Source organism: Diceros bicornis, chromosome 35 (assembly GCF_020826845.1).
Source record: "Diceros bicornis minor isolate mBicDic1 chromosome 35, mDicBic1.mat.cur, whole genome shotgun sequence".
Taxonomy (NCBI): domain Eukaryota; kingdom Metazoa; phylum Chordata; class Mammalia; order Perissodactyla; family Rhinocerotidae; genus Diceros; species Diceros bicornis.
Genome location: NC_080774.1, coordinates 28,655,300 through 28,674,458, shown reverse-complemented (window position 1 = coordinate 28,674,458; position 19,159 = coordinate 28,655,300). Strand labels below are relative to the sequence as shown.

The 19,159-nt window shown below is 53.3% G+C and overlaps 1 protein-coding gene across 10 annotated transcripts in view; it reads right to left on the bottom strand.

Annotated features, from left to right (window-relative positions):
- CABIN1 (calcineurin binding protein 1) overlaps nt 1-19,159 on the bottom strand; it is a 156,034-nt gene that overhangs the window by 71,873 nt on the left and 65,002 nt on the right. For 6 of the 10 annotated variants that reach the window (XM_058531936.1, XM_058531945.1, XM_058531935.1 and 3 more), the window contains exons 23-26: nt 17,882-18,143; nt 11,134-11,418; nt 7,880-8,031; nt 5,969-6,147 (exon numbers count right to left, since the gene is read on the bottom strand). In XM_058531936.1, the coding sequence (XP_058387919.1) occupies nt 5,969-6,147; nt 7,880-8,031; nt 11,134-11,418; nt 17,882-18,143 (878 nt within the window). The remainder of the gene's footprint in view (nt 1-5,968; nt 6,148-7,879; nt 8,032-11,133; nt 11,419-17,881; nt 18,144-19,159) is intronic. The other 4 variants (XM_058531940.1, XM_058531944.1, XM_058531939.1 and 1 more) reach the window with 3 other exon arrangements.

Genomic DNA, 19,159 nt, shown 5'->3' with positions numbered 1-19,159 from the left:
GTGCCATCAAAAACTGCTGCAATTCTCACTAGTGAACCCTGAAAAGATCACAAATGTTCTGCCAACTTGAAAACAACAGGTTTCTAAGAAGGGTAAACTTGGGTGGAATCAGTATTTTGAGAAAGCTTTCAACCAGACAAAATCTGCCCCATTGGGTCCCTGACGTCCACTGGGAAAGGACATGTCCACTGGGAGTGGGGCTGGCTGTGTGAGACAGGGTGCCCTCCTGCAGGCCAAGGAGACTGGACAGATGCCTAAGAGAAGAGACACCAGACATCCGGGGGCCCCCAAAAGAAAGGCAGACACATGAGAGGCAGCAGGCAGGCATGAGGGTATCACTGCAGGGCACGGGCTCACATCCTACCCTTCTCTGCCAGTGCTCGCAGGTGAGGGCTGACCATGTAGTGCCAAGCAACGCAGCACCAATGCATTTGGACAGTGGTGCTGCCCCTGCCAGGACCCCGATGCTTACAGCAAGAGAGACGCTCACTGTGCATCTCTCACTGTGTGCCTCTTACCCTTGGCCCCTCACCACGCATCACTCTGCTCCCAGAGCCAGGCAAGGTGCTGACCAGGGAGGCCTTGGGGAACTTGAAGCATTTTCCTAACCAAAGGCAGGTGGGCAGCTGCCTCTTAACATAAACGCCAAGGGAAGAGGAGCAGCTCTGTTAGGTGAGAGTCCGGTGCCCCTACAGCTACCTGGTGAGGTTCCCAGGAAGGTTCTTCAAAGCAAGGGTGACTGGGAGAACCTGCCTTACTTAGAGCCAAAAAAGAGAGAGACCTGTGACCATGACACTTGCCTTACTGCCTGCAGGAAAGAGTCCCCACTTTGGGCCCAGTTGGTTTCCCAAGCTCTCTCCCCTCAAAGTCTCTCTTCCGCCCACCCCAGTCACCTCAGTATCCAAACTCCATTGGTCTCTCCAACCTCCATGTCTTTCCTCCCATTGCCACTCACCCAAAATGGCCATGTAGGCCTGTCTGGAGGCCTGCCTCCTCCGGGGAGTCCCCTCAACCCACCAAACCCCAGAGTCAGCTGAGAATACTCCCTCTTGGCACCAAGGGACACACATATCCAACCAGGCAGCAGAGATCAGGGCACCCTCCCCATGGGTCCCTCTTCCATGCCTAGCACACAGCAGGCATTCATTAATGCCATGACCAGCTATCATGGCATTTTTTAAAAGGTAAGAAAGAGAAGAGAACAAAGGAGGTGACTGGCTCTGCCCTCTGACAGTCTCTTTCCCTGCCCCAACACCGGTCTCCACCCTGTGGGGGACACACAGGACAACCTGAGCTCCACTCAGAGCCTCTCCCACCTTAAGAAGGTCTGTTCACAGGAACACAGCTGCCCACCATAACCTGATTCCCCCTTGGCCCTGGGAAGGGAGGCCAGTGCGGCTGGCCTCCAGGACTGACTGTGACACGCAGCTCCCTGCCCTGAGCCTGGACATTGTGGACTGTAGACACAAGGTCCACCTCACAGCATCTTGGTACTGTGCACAATGTGCATTTTCACACACTTGTCCTTGTAAAGATAACCTGGTATCTTAAGAGTCTGTTGCCTTTGTTGTTTTTTTAAAGCAAGAAAGAGCAAAGCAATGGGAATACAGGACTGAGCCACCTGCTGGGCAGGTGGGCAGTGGGGGGAGGCCACCGCTGCATCTGCATCTGGCCAGAACTGGGAAGATGGGCCACGGGCAGAAGCCAAGCATATCAAACACACACTCTCCAAATCACAGGACCAGCGGATGTGGAGGCGCTCCTAGTCACAGGGGAAGCAGGGAGCCGGACTGAGGACTAAGCATGCGGTCTGTGCTGACCCCTGAAGCAAGCCGTGACAGGTGCAAGCAGAAAGACAAAGCCTGGAGAACAGAGTGTGGTCAGGGTTAGAGGCAGCACGGGCAATATTGGTGGAGGCAGTGTGGGCGAGCAGGTGAGGATGAGCACAGACGGGACACGACACAGACAGTGACAACATGGCAGGTGAGGATGGATGGTCGCATGGGGGGCTTGGCACAGGGCACCTTGGGCTCCCCCAGAAGGCCCACATCCTACAACCTGGGGCTCAGGGCAGCCTCTGTTCATGCTGTAAATGGGACCAGATGGGCATCCTGCAACCATGGACACCAGCCCCCACAGCTCCCACTCTTCTGGCCTCCGATTTGTTCTCTCTCTCCCCACCCCTCAAGGTAAACACCGACACACCCCTCAGATCTTGGCTAAGCTTTGCCGCCTCAGAAAGGCCTCCCTCGCTACCAAGAGGCCAGGCCAGGTCTCTTTGGGATAGTTTCAGTTGCACCCCAACCTTCAGCTGTGTTAGTCACTGATTTGCACGCACGCGCACACACACACTGCATGTGGGAGAGAGGTAACAGATTTTGCTCAGAAATCTCATTACGCTATGTTTTAACATGTGTAAACAGCAATCACTGGGCACCCCTTGAAGGTCACAAGGTGCTTCCCAAGTGAATTTTTTCCTGGTCAGGAAACTTCAACACTAAAGATGTCAGCACTGTGGGCACATTCCAAGCTGGATGGACAGGAGAAGTTAGGCAGGGAGGAGGGGCAGCCCATGGCTTAGTTCCTTCTCTGTCTCAGTCTCTCTCAGCTTGGCCAGAGGGCCCCTCCTCAGGTCAGCTGTGGGCGCCCTCCTGGCTGCCCCAAGAAGGGCTGACTTTGACACCCAGCTGTAGTGGAGTTTCAGAGCGACCTGAGGGCCAGTTCCAAGGGCTTTTAACGAGAGCTGTGGACGGCCTGCAGGAAGCTTCCAACCCTAACACGGGGCAGCACAAGGGCGCAGGTGAGGCCAGTTCAGAGAGCAAATCTGGGTCCTACTAAGCAGTCATTATCAAATGTTGAGCTATCTTCATATACCAGGAGCTATTTTTCTAAATCTTTTCTAAATCGTATACCAAATAAGAACTGACTCCAGCTGATTTCTGGTTTTGAAGCAAAGGCATACGAAAGTAGAGAGGCAGCTCTAAGGCAGGGTCTCCTGGCTGCACCCAAGGGAAGTCCTGATGCTTGGCTCCCTGTTCAGCTGGTGGCAAATTAGCCTCTGACAGACTCCATGGTGCAGGAGACGAGGACCCGGAAAGCCCAAGGTCCAGGCCCACTCAGGGGCTGCTGCTTCAGAGGACACTGCCTGCCCTCTTCTGAGGCCACGTCACTGGCTGGAGAGAGGCAGGGTGCAAAGTGAGGGTGACTGGCCTCACAGCCCAGGTTCCTGCCACTGTGAAGTGCTGCCTGGTCTTCGTGCCAGCTCCAATGACCTGGGGGTGACTGCATCTAGGAGGTGGCTATGATGTGCAAGCACCTTCATTTAATACCCAGGAGGAAAACATCAACCTCATTCCACAGAGGGGAAACAGAGGCTTGGAGAAGTGAAGTCCCTTGCCCAAGGTTCCCGACCCAGTAAGCAGTGAAGCCAGGACTGGAACTCAGCTCCCCCTGACTCCAAGGCCCACTCTGCCCTGGCCTCCTTGTCTGACCTCGAGCGGGTCCCTGAACCTCTCCATGCCTGCTTCTCTTCATCTGTGCCAGGGCCAGAGGCATTTGTCATAGAAGTGCTCCACTGTGGCCTGGCGTGAGAACTAATGTCCCTTGTTTCCCACAACAGGAGACTTGGGGCTGCTCTCAGGCCAAGGAGTCGAGCAGTAAGTGTGAGGCCATACATTCTCCTCCCAGGGCCCAGTCAGTCAGCCCTGGCCGGGTCCCAGGAGGCAGGAGTAGAGGTGGGTAGCGTGGAGCCTTGAGACTACTAGCGCATCCCCTGACACTAGCAGTCTGTGGCTTCTGCCAGAGCCAGGGCCTTTCCCTCAGTGCTAGTGCAGCTGCTGAAAGGGCCACTTTAACATTCTCAGATCAGGGCGGTTTTAGGGCCCCAAACATGTTTGTGTTGCAGACACTGCTTTCTCTCAGGGGTGTGGAGGGTGCAAGTTCCTGAAAGCACCATGCAGCCAGGCCCAGGCAGAGCACAGTGTGGCTCGTGCGGGGCTTCCTGGCATACAGGGACTGGGCAAAGGTGGGCCATGGGATTTTCATGGCTCCAAATCGTTGACAGGAATCACTCTGAAAAAAACTGACAACCATTCAAAAATGTACAACCACTGAAATTATATCTGAGCTTGTTTGTATGGCTGCCTCTGCAAACTTCCAGAACAAATAACCATTACGTTGGCACCCAGGACATGTCATACAGCGCTGGCCCCCCGCAGTCTGCTTCCCCACAGCTCCATGCACATGCGTGTGTGCGTCCCAGCACAGGACAGCAGGGCAGCAGCGCCAGGCAGCATCACGGTCCCTTTCTGAGGCAGTCCTGCCTCCCTCCTTCTCTGCTCCCAGAGGGTGCCCACGCCAGGGGAGGCAGATCCAACTCGGTGGGCTGACAGAACCCAGCACAGCTCTGCTGTATGAGCTCAGCTTGAGCCTGCAGGGCTGGGGAGAGGGTGCTGGCCACAGGCCTGTGTACAACCGTGAGAGGCACACCTCTCTCCTGAAAACCAGCATGGTGCTACATCCTCACGGAAAGTACCTGGCAGAAACGAATTCCCACAGCAGGGATTTATTCCCAGTGTGTCTTCTCAATATTCTCAAGAGTAAAAGGTTGGGGACAGGGTGGTTTTCCTGTTTAACTTGACTTACATAAGAAGGAGGAAGAACCTGACTTCGGGAATGTCTGCAGGACTGAAGCGCAGAAGAGCAGGAGGGTGAGCTCCTCCCATCTCTGCTCAACCCTGTGGGGTAGGCAGGGAGGTGCCAAAAGCCAGGACCAGAGGAAGGTGATGGAGCCACGCAGCACACACTCAGATCCGCAGCCTCTCTCTCAACACACAACACTGCAGGCCAAACCAAACACAGAAGGGAACACTGCAAGTCTCCTCTCCTCTCAGATCACCAAATCCCCCTGAAGTCGAGCACTGCCTCCTTCTCATCCTTCACCAGCTCTTCTCTAGGAACCCATGCACTGGGTGGGGGCCTCAGCAAGGCGCTGGAGCAAAGGGACCACGGTCACTGGGCCCTTCCACCCAGCCCTGTGCTGGTCTTCAACTTCAAGACTACCACGGTGCCCCACAGGGCACGTCCTTCCTCCAAGGAGCCATTCTATAAAGGCCATTCAGCAGGAGGCACAGCCCTGAGGCCAACCCCACCCACCTAGAGGTGTCCCATCACCTGGGGGAGGCAGAGCAAGGCCCATTTCCCCACAGCCCGGTGAGATGAGTGATGTGTGAATGAGACCCTGGGTGTCTTTCGGCACTGTCAAACTACCTCCCCAGAGCTCACTTTAATGGTTCTGTAATTTGGCTCATTTCAGCAAATACTTTATCACCAGCATATCACTGTAAAGGTGAGGAGAACATAAAGAAATCAAGCTGCGAGGTCAGCATGCAAGCCTCCTAATGTTAGTAGGGAATGTGGTTGAATAGTTGCCACCTGCCCCCTCCCACGTGGGACGGCCTGGCACATGGTCCCACCTGACCCCCACCACCAACTTGTCTGGATTCTCAGGGGTAACAGACCCAGCACCAGTCACAACCTTCCCACGACCATTAAAAGGACCTGCCGTAACAATGCAGGCATGAGGCAGGTGTCCCTGGGCTGACTGCGCACAAGCCACTCTCGGTGCCTGCAAACAACAACAGCTAGTCCACAGAGACTTCCAACAGTCCTTCAACAACCCCATTTTGCAGGTGGGAAAATGCAGGCACAGAGAGACGGGGTGCCTTAGCCTGCCCTGCCCCTCCCCAGCTCCCAGGTGGGCTAGCTGGCAGGTGGCAACCCTGAGCATGTCTTGGAAGCACAAAATCACCGTGAGTCCATGAGGTTAATGAAAAACCGCAACATTGCCCGTGTCACCCCAGACCCAGCACCCCCCCTCACCAAAACAAAGCAACTCATCATCCAAAGCACCCGCCCCCGTGATTGGTGTGCCGCCCTGGGCTGGCAGTAGGGAGAACAGGGACTGTACCGTCCGGCGTCGCCTGCTGGTGGGGTTTTTTACATTTGACGTAATCGTGGTCAATCGGAGTGGCTGTGTAAGGTGGGGATGTCAGACCTGGGCCAGAGGAGGAGGGGAGGGAGGCTCCGGGGCCCAGCAGTGTCCCAGCTGAAGAGTGGGAGTCCTCATCCACCAGGCAGACCTTCTCCCTGTGGAGTAGAGGGTTGGGGTACAGGTCAGAATCTCCACATCGAACCGAAAAATGACATGTGCCAGTCTGGGACAGTGCCCTTCCTGGCTGCCGAACACCATGCCACCTTCAAGGGCCTCCTCCACCCTCCCTAGGGCCCACGGCTCCTATGTACCTCCAGTGACACCCACACCCTCTGGCTAGTGTTCTGGGGTGCTGAAGGAGCTGCCTCCATGGCACCCAATGGGGCTCCAGCCCCTAACCAGACCCCGTCCAACCTTTGTGGCTGGGCTTTGCTGGAGTCTCAGGCCTCAGGCCCCAGGAGACTACAGCGGAGCTGACGAGCCCTTCCTCAGAAGCACCCAGCCCAGCACCTCTCCATGCCAAGTCAGCGCCCTTCTGTGTGATGCCCGAAGCCTGACAGATTTAATCCCCGACAAGTGTGCAGACAGAAAACATCTGGATTTACTGCATACTCACCCATATACAAGGATATCTGCTACAATACCGTTGAGAAAAAAAGTTAGAAACACCCAAAATGTCCACTGAAACGGTTACAGAAAACATGGTGCATCTGTGTTATGGAATACTCTGTAGCCACAGACCACTGGGAGCTACTAGAAAGAAGGGAATGAATGGGGCACTATCTCTATGGACTGGTCCCAGATCATCGTCAGGGAAAAGCAAACTCTAGAACAACACCTTCAGTAGTTCACTTTTTGAAAATAAAAGAAACCCTGTAATTGCATGCGTACATGTAAGCACGTGTAAATACAGAGACAATGATTTGGAAACTGAACTGCGAAGAGTGGCTAACTCTGGGGAGTAGAAGGGACTTGTCACATTTTAGTCTATACGTTTCCATAGACTGCCAGAATTTTCTATAACTAGAATACATTTGTGTATTATTTGTATAATTTTTAAATAAAAAAAAAGAATTATGATCAATAAAAGACAACATCATTGTACCTTGGGGGCCCTTTGTAACTAAAAAATACATATTTATAACTTCTGGGCACACTGCGTCCACCTGCACCACCTGCCATGTGTGTACCCATCTGTCCCATAAGCCAACAGGCCTTGAGGACAGGTCCTGCCCATAGGTCTCTCTGGCACTCAGCTGAGCCCCACACAGTGCCCGGCCAGGCAGAGACCCAGGGATGGACTAGCTGAGCTGAAGCTCCAGGATGTGGACACTAGGGTGAAAGAAATCTGGGTCACAAAGATGACTCACAATCAAGCGGAGGTGCAGGGGTCTGCCCCAGGCCCACTGAGAGGATCACGCTAGGGCCCCAGCGTCTCTGAGCTCTCTGGCACTGCATGAGAAGCCCACGTCTCCCACACCCCTCCCTGCTTCTCGAGAGAACAGGTACCAGACCAGGCCCTCAGAGGGCACCCACCCTTGGGAGAAGCCCTGGAAGAGAACCCAAGGGTAAGAGTCTGCAATGTGAAAACTGCTTTCCACAGTGTTCTGCAGAGCTGTGCCCCAGGAGGAGGGGAGGAGTTGGCTTCACCCCAAGACCTGCCACTAAGGATGCGGCAGCACAAGGCATGGCCACAGGGTGAGGCGACCGGGGACTGCATACTCAGCCTCTCTTTCTCAGCCCAGCCATCGGGAGTCTCCAGATGAGAGCCAGAGACTCCATGAGCTCCAGTTTGCTCAGTAGCAACCCCCTGCACACCATCTTGCTGTAAACGAGCCATTCAGGGTGTACATCGGGCAGGCAGCTGGGTGAGAGCATGCTACTCACTTTTCTGAAGCTTTGGGTGTATTCTTCTCCTCACCCCTGGCAAAGGGTCCTTCTGCAGCTTCCTTCATAAAGTTGACCAGGACCTCTGCACCAACCCCAGAATCGGGCTTCCCCAGGAGCTTCAGGATGGAAGCGTGGAGCCGGAAGTACACCTAGGAAAACGACACTCGGGTGTGAGCCGCCTTCCCAGTTGCTAAGGTTCGTTCCACACCGGAAACCAGCCCCTGACTGGGAAGACAGGCCACCACAGACTGCCTTTTATTGTTAGCTTTTGAACCAGCCAAGCTAGAACTCATTCAAAGCAAGCTCTGACAATTAAAATGGACACAAACTGTCAGCTCCAGCCTAAACATTTACCCAGTAACCCAGGGAGCATGTGATGGTAAGACAACAAGAGTAACCACCCTCAGCTCCGCTCACTGGGCACCTTCTGCCCACTCTGTGCCCCTCTCCTGAGAAACTGAGCCTCCACGTCTGTCTTCCCACTGGACTGTGGAACTCCCTGAGGCAAGAAGGAGGCTGGATTTCTGTTTGTGTCCCAGCACCTGGGCAAGCCAGGTGCCACAGGCCTCCAGAAGCCCCATCCACTGCATACAGGGCAGGTGGGAGGCATGCTGCGTCAGCTGGGGCCTGTGCTTTCCTTCATTTCCCCGAGTCCTCACCACATTCCTCCATTTACAAATACATGAAGTGAGTTGCCAAAGGCCCCAGAGCCCAGAAAGCCCAGGGCCAGGTTAAACCCAGGTCTGTCCTGTCTCCTGCCCTCTACTGCCCCCAAGTAAATGCCACACCACAGGCAGGTACCTCCACAGGTGACGTGGCCTGACCTTCCCACTCAGACATGGGTACAATGTGGGCTCCCACCTGTGGCACACACTCCCATGGACGGCACAATGGATGCCATGAGGGCAGAGAACCACTGTGGCTGCAGGCCCTGATTAACCAGCCTCCCTCACCCAGAGGTGGTTCTCAAGAGATATCACCGAGGACGCACCCAGGTGAGATGCCTGGTGGTCCAGCCCGGACAGCACTCTCAAGGGCTCTCACACCCAGAGGCCCCCCACCTCTAGCCTACACGTGTACCCCCAGAGAAATTGGCCCAGCAACTCTATTTTTAGATGTAGGAAACCTTCAAGGCACCCCGCTTGCCCAGGTGGCCATGCCTGGGGGAGGGCAAAGTGTCCAACTGGCAAAGTCTATCCATGTGGCAGGTAAAGCATTTGGAATGAAGGTTCAACCGCAGAGGGGAATTTTCACCAGGGCAAGGTTAAATTCTTTAGAGAAATGTTATTTTTAAAGCAAGATATAAACATGTTCCAGCTGAGTGGCCACTCTCCTGAGAGCCAGTGTGGTGTGCTGGAGGAGGGTAGCCTACACATCTGAGGCCTTAGGTCCTTGTCTGGAAATCCTTGAGCCCCTCAGGGCCACTGTCCTGCCTACTCGCTGGTTCTATCCGGCAGCAGCAGAGGTCAAAAGCTGAAGGGAAAAACACGAGGAAAACCAGAGTTGTCATTTCCTGAGGGCCAGCCTGCCTCCCACTGCAAGAAGGTTCAGTGCTGCCCAGAGGTGTCGCATGAGCGCTCCGAGCTCAGTGGGAACTGGCCCCAGCAGCCCTTCTCTCCTGCTGCTGACTTAGGGCAAATCTTGCCCATCCTCTGGGCCTCAGGCTCCTCATCCCTAAAGTGGAAGTCCCTCCAAGGACAGGCACATGAGCCCAAGTGGAAAGCATGAGCTAACTGTGATGGGGAAGGATGTGGGACCTGGGGCTATGAATGACAGAAACCAGAAAGCTACTGAAGGTGCCCTTGATAGGGAGCTGTGCTTCCACACTTCATAATGAATCCCACGATGTGGCCCCAAAACAGCTGCTATAAACCACTCAGCATGAATCATTTTAAAAAGGCAAATTTTTAACAATGAGACTTTTTTGCTTGCTCATGACGCTCACAGATCAGCACAGCCTTTTTGGACAATGGGACACTGTTGATCCAATGTCAAATGACCCTTGGAAACACTCACATGAGTGCTCCCTGACACGTGTGCAAGGCCATCCCTGCCTGCACCCTGTCACAGAAGAATGGAAGAGAAGGTCACACCCGTGAAGAAGGGGCCAGGCAAATAAATGGATGCCCAGCCAGATGAGAGGGCACGAGGACAGGGAAGTAAGCCCACAACTCCTTCCGCTATATCTTGTTCCATGAAAAAGGCAAGTTGCAAAATGGTAAGAAAACGTTACTATGTATCTATATGCTAATAGGAAAAAATCTAGAAAGAGGACATGGCCAAACTGTTAATAGGGATTATTGGAGTGGGGGGACTAGGATCACTGAGGACTTTAACTTTTCATTTTAAATACTTCTGAATTGTTTGAGTCTTATAATTTTTTTAACCACGAATATCAGAAAAAATATTTTGTAATCAGAAAAACAATATGTCAAGGCAGAAAAGGTATAAGCAAGCAGATTCTGCCCCAAATTCCAAGAAGCTTGCTGGGCACGTGGGATTCGCGGGGGCTGGGCACACAGCTTCAGGAAGGGCGAAGTGAAAGTGCTTAGGGCCTCAGGAAGTTGAGAGTCCTGGGCCAGGCCAAGCATATCTGGATCCACACCTGTGTCCTCGGTTTCCTCCCTACAAAACGCGCTGGTTATGGCCACCCAGCCTGCCTCACAGGACTGCCATGAGCATCAGTGAGAGCATCCTGTGAAATGCCCTGGAAATCATAAAAGTGAATCCAAGCAGTAAACAAGTGCTCTGCTCTGGAGGAGCAGCAGAAGATCCTGCACCTGGGGTCAAGAGAACAAGCTGCTCCCCTGGCCCAGTCCTGCCAACCGGTGCTCCAGTCACATCCTGTGGCCTCAGTGGGCCTCGGATGTCTCATTTGTACCCTGGGGACAAGGGTGCCTGCCTTCCTCCTACCAGGCTGCAGGGCGTGAATGCCCTGGGGACTGGAACGTTGCGCTGCACGGATGCCATCACCAAGCCAAGTTCTTAGAACCTGTGTGCTAAAGAGGAAAGAACGATTTTCTTCTAGGAGATAAGAACAAAACACTCACTCTCCCGTAAAGGATGGTAAGCAGCCTTGGAAAAAGACAGGAAAGGCTGTTTTAATTTAACTGCACACAAAGCTGCTGAACACAGAGAAGTTTCCAGCAGGCTGCAGGTGAGTCATTGGGACCTCGTGCCCCATTCCCAGGGAGACAGAGAGACCACCCCACCGCTGCCCTGCTTCCCTGCCCTGGGCTGGCCCATGTCACCTCCAGGGCCTCCATGGCCAGCTCAGGTGGGTTGTGGTAGTGGATCTTCTTGGGGTAGCGGGCAGCCTCCTCGTGCAGGTAGTGGCCGGCCTGCCTGTAGTGCAGCAGGTAAACGGCAGGTGGCTGCTGCTGCTTCTCGGCCACCTTGCCCAGCATGTAGTGGATGAGCCACTCCTCCTCATCACCGTCACCCTCGCAACGGGCCGCCGACGTGAAACAGTGCCGGGCTGTCTCTAGCATGCTGTCGCGCCGGCCCTCCATCTGTAACGAGACCACGGCCTTAACCTGCAAAGGAACATGTCTTATCCTGTAGGAAGCCCTGCTGCCTTGTTTGCAATTTTATAATCCTCTCAACAATCCTGAGACACAGAAGTGCTATCACCATTTCACAGCTGGGGACATAGACTGTGGAGAGGCCTCGGGACTCCTCAGAAGCACGTATCAAGTAAGGCACAGAGCTGTACTGAAACCCAGGTCACCTCATGTCAACTCGTGTTCTTTTACCTTCCCTCAGCAGTATCTAATAGTTTACAAGTTACCTATTGACCCCCTCTAAAGGTCCCAACTATGACCTATCTGGCTGCAGTGAGGCCCTGTGCCTGGGATGGGGAAACAGCATGGGGCTGCGGCTGTCAGCCATCCCTGCCAGGAGGACCAGGCCAACAGCAGCTCTGCCACATCAGTCTGAGGATGCCAGGCAGACAGAACTGATGTTCTGAGATGAGTGCTCACTGCAGGCAGTGAGCACCTTGTTCTCTTGCCATCGCACTAGGGTGGGCAAGCAGAGTGCACCTAGCACCCAGCTATGTAGCACCGGAGAGGACATGCACCCAGCCCACAGCACTGGAGAGGATGTGCACTCAGCACACAGCCCACAGCACTGGAGAAGACATGCACCCAGCACCCAGCCCACAGCACTGGAGAGAATGTGCACCTAGCTCCACAGCACTGGAGAGGATGTGTGTGCACCCAAGCACCCAGCCCACAGCACTGAAGAGGACATGCACCCAGCTCCAAAGCACTGGAGAGGATATGCACCCAGCACCCAGCCCATAGCACTGGAGAGGACATGAACCCAGCACCCAGCCGACAGCACTGGAGAAGACACGCACCCTGCACCCAGCCCACAGCAATGGAGAGGATGTGCACCCAGCTCCACAGCACTGGAGAGGACATGCACCCAGCTCCACAGCACTGGAGAGGATGTGCACTGCTGGGGTACAATAGGACTTTTCACCCTCTCCTCTACACCCTACCAGAGGGACCTAGGGTGCTTGTAAAAGGGTGGCTTCCTGAGCCCCATCCAAGACCCACTGACTCAGAACCTGTGCATTTGTCACAGCACCTCCAACCACCCTCTCACATACTGAAGGGTAGTGACAGCTAGGACAGAAGGTCAGCTTCTAAGAGGCTTTCCCACTCCGAGACCAATTTTTTTCCACACCCTGTCTGAAGGGCTCCAAGCCAGCATCCCGGGTGCTATTCACGCAGGATGTCTGCTATCAGGTGCACACACATCCCTTCATCTCCGAGCTCCTGGGCTGGGAGCTGGAGTGCAGACTGCCTGTGTGGGGCCACAAACGCAGCTGCTCCAAGCGCCCCAGGTGTCTGGCCCCTCCTCTCCATGGCCCCAGCTCGATGGCAGGGAAGCTGTGGCCTCTTCTCATCTCATCCCAGGGGCCAGAGGAGGGGAGAGGCTGCAGGCACTAGGCTCTAGCAAGGGCACTGCTTGTAGTCTGTGAGAGCAGTACCTATGCCCTGTTGCGCACAGGGTGGCTGCCCTCTGGATGTCTTTCAGGAGATGCTTATTTACGTGAATCTTCTGTAGCAATGGCTCTGGGGCTGACAAAAAGGAGCTGAGTGCTACCCCAGTGCTCGGCCAGGTACCTCTCGGGAAAGAAAATTACCACTTAGGAATTAAGAGACCATCACCGGGTGAAATATGGTAGAAAGAATCACAGTGCAGGGCCATACACAGCACAAACCAAGTGACTCCATCATATTCTCTCCAAAACGGGATTCTGTGGCAAATCAGTGTAAGTAAAAGGTGGCCGCTTAAATAGAGTCCTTCTATGGGGCCGGCCCGGTGGCGCAAGCAGTTAAGTGCGCGTGCTCCGCTGTGGCCCGGGGTTCGCCAGTTCGGATCCCGGGCGCACACCGATGCACCGCTTGGCAAGTCATGCTGTGGCAGCGTCCCATATAAAGTGGGAGGAAGATAGGCACAGATGTTAGCCCAGGGCCAGTCTTCCTCAGCAAAAAAAAAAGAGGAGGATTAGCAGGTGTTAGTTCAGGGCTGATCTTCCTCACAAAAAATAAAAATGAAAAAATAAATGGAGTCCTTCTACTCTGACTGCTCCCCAGCCGTGCAGCCTTGGCCCAGTCACTAGTCCTCTGCCTACGCAGCTCTGCCACTGGGGCTCATATGGCCACCTACTGAGAAAGGGAGGGTGACTGTGAAGAGCCCCACCTGGACTGACACCACGTAGATCCCCACCAAAAGAATGAGGGCCCTCCCTGCCCACATAGAGCACGCACTGCCACTGTCCCTGTCCTTGGTAGGTGCGGCAGTCAGAATGCCTCAGACAGGACCAGGAGGGACGGCCACTGAGGGTCTGCTGTGTTTCAGAAGCTCTGCTGACACCCGCACACTGCCTCTGCATCCTCAAGAGCAGGATGTGCAACCTCCGCCGTGACACCTCATTCACCCTGTGGCCGGGGTGCCTGGCCCAGGGCCGGCCCATGAGAGGGGCTCAGGAAATGTGGCTCTCACCATACTGCCACGGAGAAGGAATGGTTAGCCAGTTTAAAGCCAAAACCACAGCAGGGATACCAAGTTCTTTCCTCAGGCCACACAGCTAGAAGGCTCTGGCTCCGAAGCCTTTCCCCTTGCCTGAGAATTGACAACATGGGGAAACCATTTGTCTTACTGTAATAGACACCTTCAGTGAGTTTGAAGGCAGAAGCTGAAATGCACAGCAGCTCAAATAGCTGTCAACACGTGTCCTACAGCCCATCCAATCAGACGCAACAAACCCAGATGCAGCTCTAGCAACCAAGGGGCAGCGTCCCTGTGACATACTTTAAGGTGGGAAACTGCCTGCAGAGATGGGCAGAAACCAAGAGGCACAGTTCACTCTGGGCAACGAGGCGAAACTTCCCTCCCTCCTTGCCAGCCAGGACACCTGCAGCCCTGGTGGATTTCCATCTCTCTCCTGCCACCCCTGACACTCCCAATAGATGGCCTGGGAGCCCAGTTTCAGGACTTGAGCTATATGGGCCAATGGCTTCCATTGGATCAACATGGAGCTCAGCCGCAGAGGCCATGAACTACTCAGGGGAAGAACAAGGCAAGGGGAAGAGCTGTCCGGGGAGTCAACATGGGTCTCCTGTCTGTCACCCACTCCCTGCCTTCCCTGCTTCTTCCTGGAGGACTATGAGTTCCCTCTTCTTGAGGAGCTCTACAAACAAAATCCACAAGTGCCAATGGCAGAAAGGGCACTCGGACTTCTCATCACATGTATTTCCTGGAAAACTACCATTCTGCTAAATCTCACCGGCCATCAGTGGCGGAAGATGAGGGGAAGCATCCCAAGGACGGTACGCCACCCCCACTGAGCCCTAGCAGAAGGTAATGGTGCACCTGGTGTCACGGGGAAGGCCTGCCCGGCCCTGGGGCCACTGCAACACGAACTGAATCAACTAAGGGGCCTCCACACATGACAGTCACAAGAAAACAGGGTTGCACTGGCATGGACAGAGCTCAACAACATGGTGTTTACAGGAAAAGGAAGCTGAACACCACATACAGTATGATAGCATTTTGGCTAGAAGAAAGAAACTAACAGGGAAATCATGGGGTGTTTGCTAGGAGTACATATATACATATGAAACAGTTTTTTTTTTTTAAAGTCTGGAAAGATACAAGTCTAACTGTAGGCCCCTCTTGAGGCAAGGGTGAAGGGACTAGATTGGGGTTGGGGGACAGCCAAAGGGATTTTAGCTTTGTACTTACTGTTGTAATTGTTTTAAAGAAGAATGTGTCCTTTGTATAACTGAAGAGTCATTTTTTAAAGGAGAGGACAGTTAAAACGAGGGGCATGCTGGCTCTTCTCTCCCCCATTTTCTTCCAGGTCCGGCCTTGTCAGGCACCCAACACCTGCCTTTGGTCAGCTAGTGAGCAGAGTCCTGGGGAGCCTGCTAAAGCACAGCTTCTCATCGTGGGTCCCTGGTGAGGCCTTTTAACAAGCTTCCCTCTCCCCATGAAAGAGGTTCTGATGCCAGACTGGTGTAGGAGCCAGTGTCCTTGTCGACCTGTAGAGTTCATGCAATCTGGGCTAAGAAAGAGCATGAGAATCTTGCGGCCAAGGTGCCAAAAGCCTGGAACCATGAGACAACCCTTCTGGGCTCAGGGTGGTGACACCTAGAGCTCCTGGGAAGAAGGTGAGGTCACTGGACAAGACCTCGAACAACAGCCCAAGGTGCGGCCCAGGGTCACGCTTCCCACTTGCCCTCATCAAGATGCACAGAGACTGTGAAATGCAGAGAGAGAGAAGGGGATCTCAGCTTTTTTAAGGCTTTCTCCAAGTGTATCCCACAGCACACCGATGTCCAGCAGAACCTCACGTGTGAAAAATCCAAGGCCCCATAGCTGTCGAAGCAGAGAAGGGACACAGCGGCAACGACAGCCATCACAGCACAGAAATGTTCAATGTTTGAGCTTGCCACTCTTACAGCGCCTCCATCCAGCATTTTCACGAAGGCCCATCCCTGCCCAGCTATTTCATTAGTTTTTTAGCCAGTCTCTCGCTGATTTTCAGATCTAATCTGATAATATAATACAAATCTACTGCAAAGTAAAACTTTGTTTTGCAAATCTTGCAAAAGATGTGGGATTTCATGAAGTTGATGAAAGCAACGCAGGCAAAGCCTTTACACCTGAGGACCAGGCAAATTAACATGACTGACAACTGCCCAAAGAAGGGAGGAGAACCGGCCAAGGACAAGACCACAACATGTTCTTCAAAGGCACAAAGAACTCACAGAATCCTGGGAGAGGGATGTAGCCCTCGAATATTTCTACAAAAGTAACCTTGTAGGGGCTGGCCTGGTGGCAGAGTGGTTAAGTTTGCGTGCTCTACTTCAGCAGCCCGGGGTTTGCAGGTTCGGATCCTGGGCGCAGACCTATGCACCGCTCATCAAGCCATGCTGTGGCGTCATACCACATACAAAAATAGAGGAAGATGGGCACAGATGTTAGCTCAGGGCTAATCTTCCTCAGCAAAAAGAGGAGGGTTGGCAATGGATGTTAGCTCAGGGCTGATCTTCCTCACCCTCCCCGTCTCCTCAAAAAAAACAAAGTAACCTTATAGATTTATGTTGCAGAGGTAAAGGAGGTCAATATCATGTTATCATAAACTTGGAAAATTAGGCTTCCTCGAACCAAACAAACTTAATCATTCTCGGTTCATTTGAAGAATTAGCACATACTTGAAATTACCACCAAAGGTCTGGTAATATAAGATTTAGGAGTTATTTTCGTTATTATTAATTTATTAAGATGAGATTTAGGACTTATTTTCATTATTATTAATTTATTAAGATAAAGTCCCAATCACACCTTTTACGCACTATTTACTAGGATAACTGAGCCCCACTCTAAGTGGATTCCCTTTGTGGCCCTTCCCTAGTGCCGACTGCCCTCACATAGCAGCCTGTCCTCCTCGTGTTTGTGTGGATGGGTAGGGATGCCAGCCTGGTATAAAAGGGGTTATGGCTGGAGGGTGATATTTATGTCATTGTTAGATTCTCCTTTCTGTTTTTTCATACCATTTGAATTTTTACACTCAGCACAACGTCACTTTCATTATCAGAAGCAACAAAGAGCTGTTATCTTTCTGCACAGGGCTGGGACTTCCCCTACTCGGCACAATGCTAGGAGGTCAGGGGCATTGCAAGGCCAAGGGCTCTGGGAGCCTGTGTCCTGCTCTGTAGGGTCGTGGAGGGCAGTAGGGCCTTGGGCATGATGACAGAGGCCCACCCTCAAGGACAGAGGGGCTTTCAGAGGATAACGGTGGCAAGGCTGTGGCTGAGAGTCTCAATGATGAGTCTTAGTCTCTCATTTAATCCTCCCAGCAATCCCAGGACAATATTAACAAGGCCTTCATCTTGTTTTGGGTTTTGATCGCAGATGGTCACTACAAAACACAGATCCCTTCAGCATTCTGCTCTCCTGGGACACCTTTCTGGACCGTCCTGTCTTACTGTCACACCAGTCTAAACATGCCAGTGTGGCTCCTTCACTCCCATCTCAAGGAGTCAAGGGTGCCTTGCTGAACACAGACCTCGGGCCAGACACTCAGCACCCTGCACCAGGGCAAGCCCCTACCAAGAGGAACTTCAAGATTCCCAACACAGTGTCAAGGATTTTACAAGGACTCAGCCAGCTTCTCTGAAGGAACAGGGAAGAGATAGCTACTTCTGGTGGTCAACACCCCTCCCCTGCCTCTCAACTGACCCACAACTGAAAGCTGACTGGCCAGGTCACAAGAGCCTGGCCCTGAATTCACCCACACTGGACAGGGTGTCCAAAGACCAGGGACACACTGTCACTGAGCACAGTATGGCTTGAGTCTCATGGGGAGAATCTTCTGTGAGCTCCCAGCATGGTTCTAAGGACAGAACGTTGCTGACCCGAGGGCACTCCAGTCAGATAGCAGGCTGGCAGCCCCTCCACAGCACCCTCCCTCACCTGCTGCATGAGCTCAGGGGGAAGCTCAGCTCTCCACTGCTTTAGCTGGCGCGAGGCAAAGGAGTGCAAGGCGTAGGACATGGTGCCGTACTCGATCCACAGGGACAGGTTAGAGCTGTCGATCTCCAGGGCCCGCCGGAAGCAGTTCAGGACGGGTGTGGCGTGCTTCCAGATGGGCCCATCACTCTTCAGCTCATTGGAGTTCAGCTTGTCCTGAATGCGACTGGCCCGGGCCAGGGCCATGCCTGCCCAGGAATCAAACCTGTGGTCATGACAAAAGCACCAGTAAACACACCACTCCCCTTACAGCACTGCAGACATTACAGCTTGGAGGGCAAGGCAGACAGGCACCATGGGAGCTCATCTCCTAGACCAGGCCCAGAGCCCAGCTCTGCCACTCACTAATCCATGACCCTGACCTGACCAACTGTGTCTCTGAGCCTCGGTTCCTGACGCATGAAATATAGCTAAGAAGACCCACCTCATGAGAAGAGCTGCTGGGGCACCACAAGACATGTATTTTAAGTCACCCAGCGCCTCAAAGGCACTCAGCAACTGCTCTAAGAGAATCACCACTGAAACCAGCAAACAGCCATTGATGATTAAGTAGCTGGGAACTAAAGTGTTTTTTTTCCTTTTTGCAATTACTGGTTATAGCTTTTAGCTGTTTGCCCACCCATTGTTAACTGTGCTGTTTAGGCAACATGCTATCTGACTTCCACTAGGTTCCTATAGATAAGATCTCCCCAGAGCCTGGATCACCATGGTAATGGGTATTTGAGCTGTTTTTCAGGAATTAGAACCCCTTGGCCACTTCAGGCCAGTTGAGACCTCCAACCCATCAACTGGGCCCTTGCAGATGTCCGATAAGCGACCTTCTGACGTCAAGAGGCTAAAGACTCCACCCTCAGGTCATGCTAACACTGCCATTTTGTGAACACACGTCCTATGAAGAGGCATGAAGTCTGACTATGCTTGCATGGATCATCAATTACCTCACCTCTCCTCACCTCCAATCATCTATCTCCACAGTTCAGACCACCTTGTCCCTTACCCCATAAATATCCCTGAGTCCCCATTATCGGGGAGGTGGATTTGAGACTTGTTCTCCCGTTTTCCTCACTTGGCTGCCTTGTGGTTATACCCTCTCTCTGCTGCAATTTCGTTACCTCAGTGTTTGGCTTTCCAGGCGATGGGCAAAAACGAATCTACTTTGGTAACACCACCAACTTGAGCCCAAATTGTGCTCACCAGCACCAGTGGGCTCTTGGACTCTGC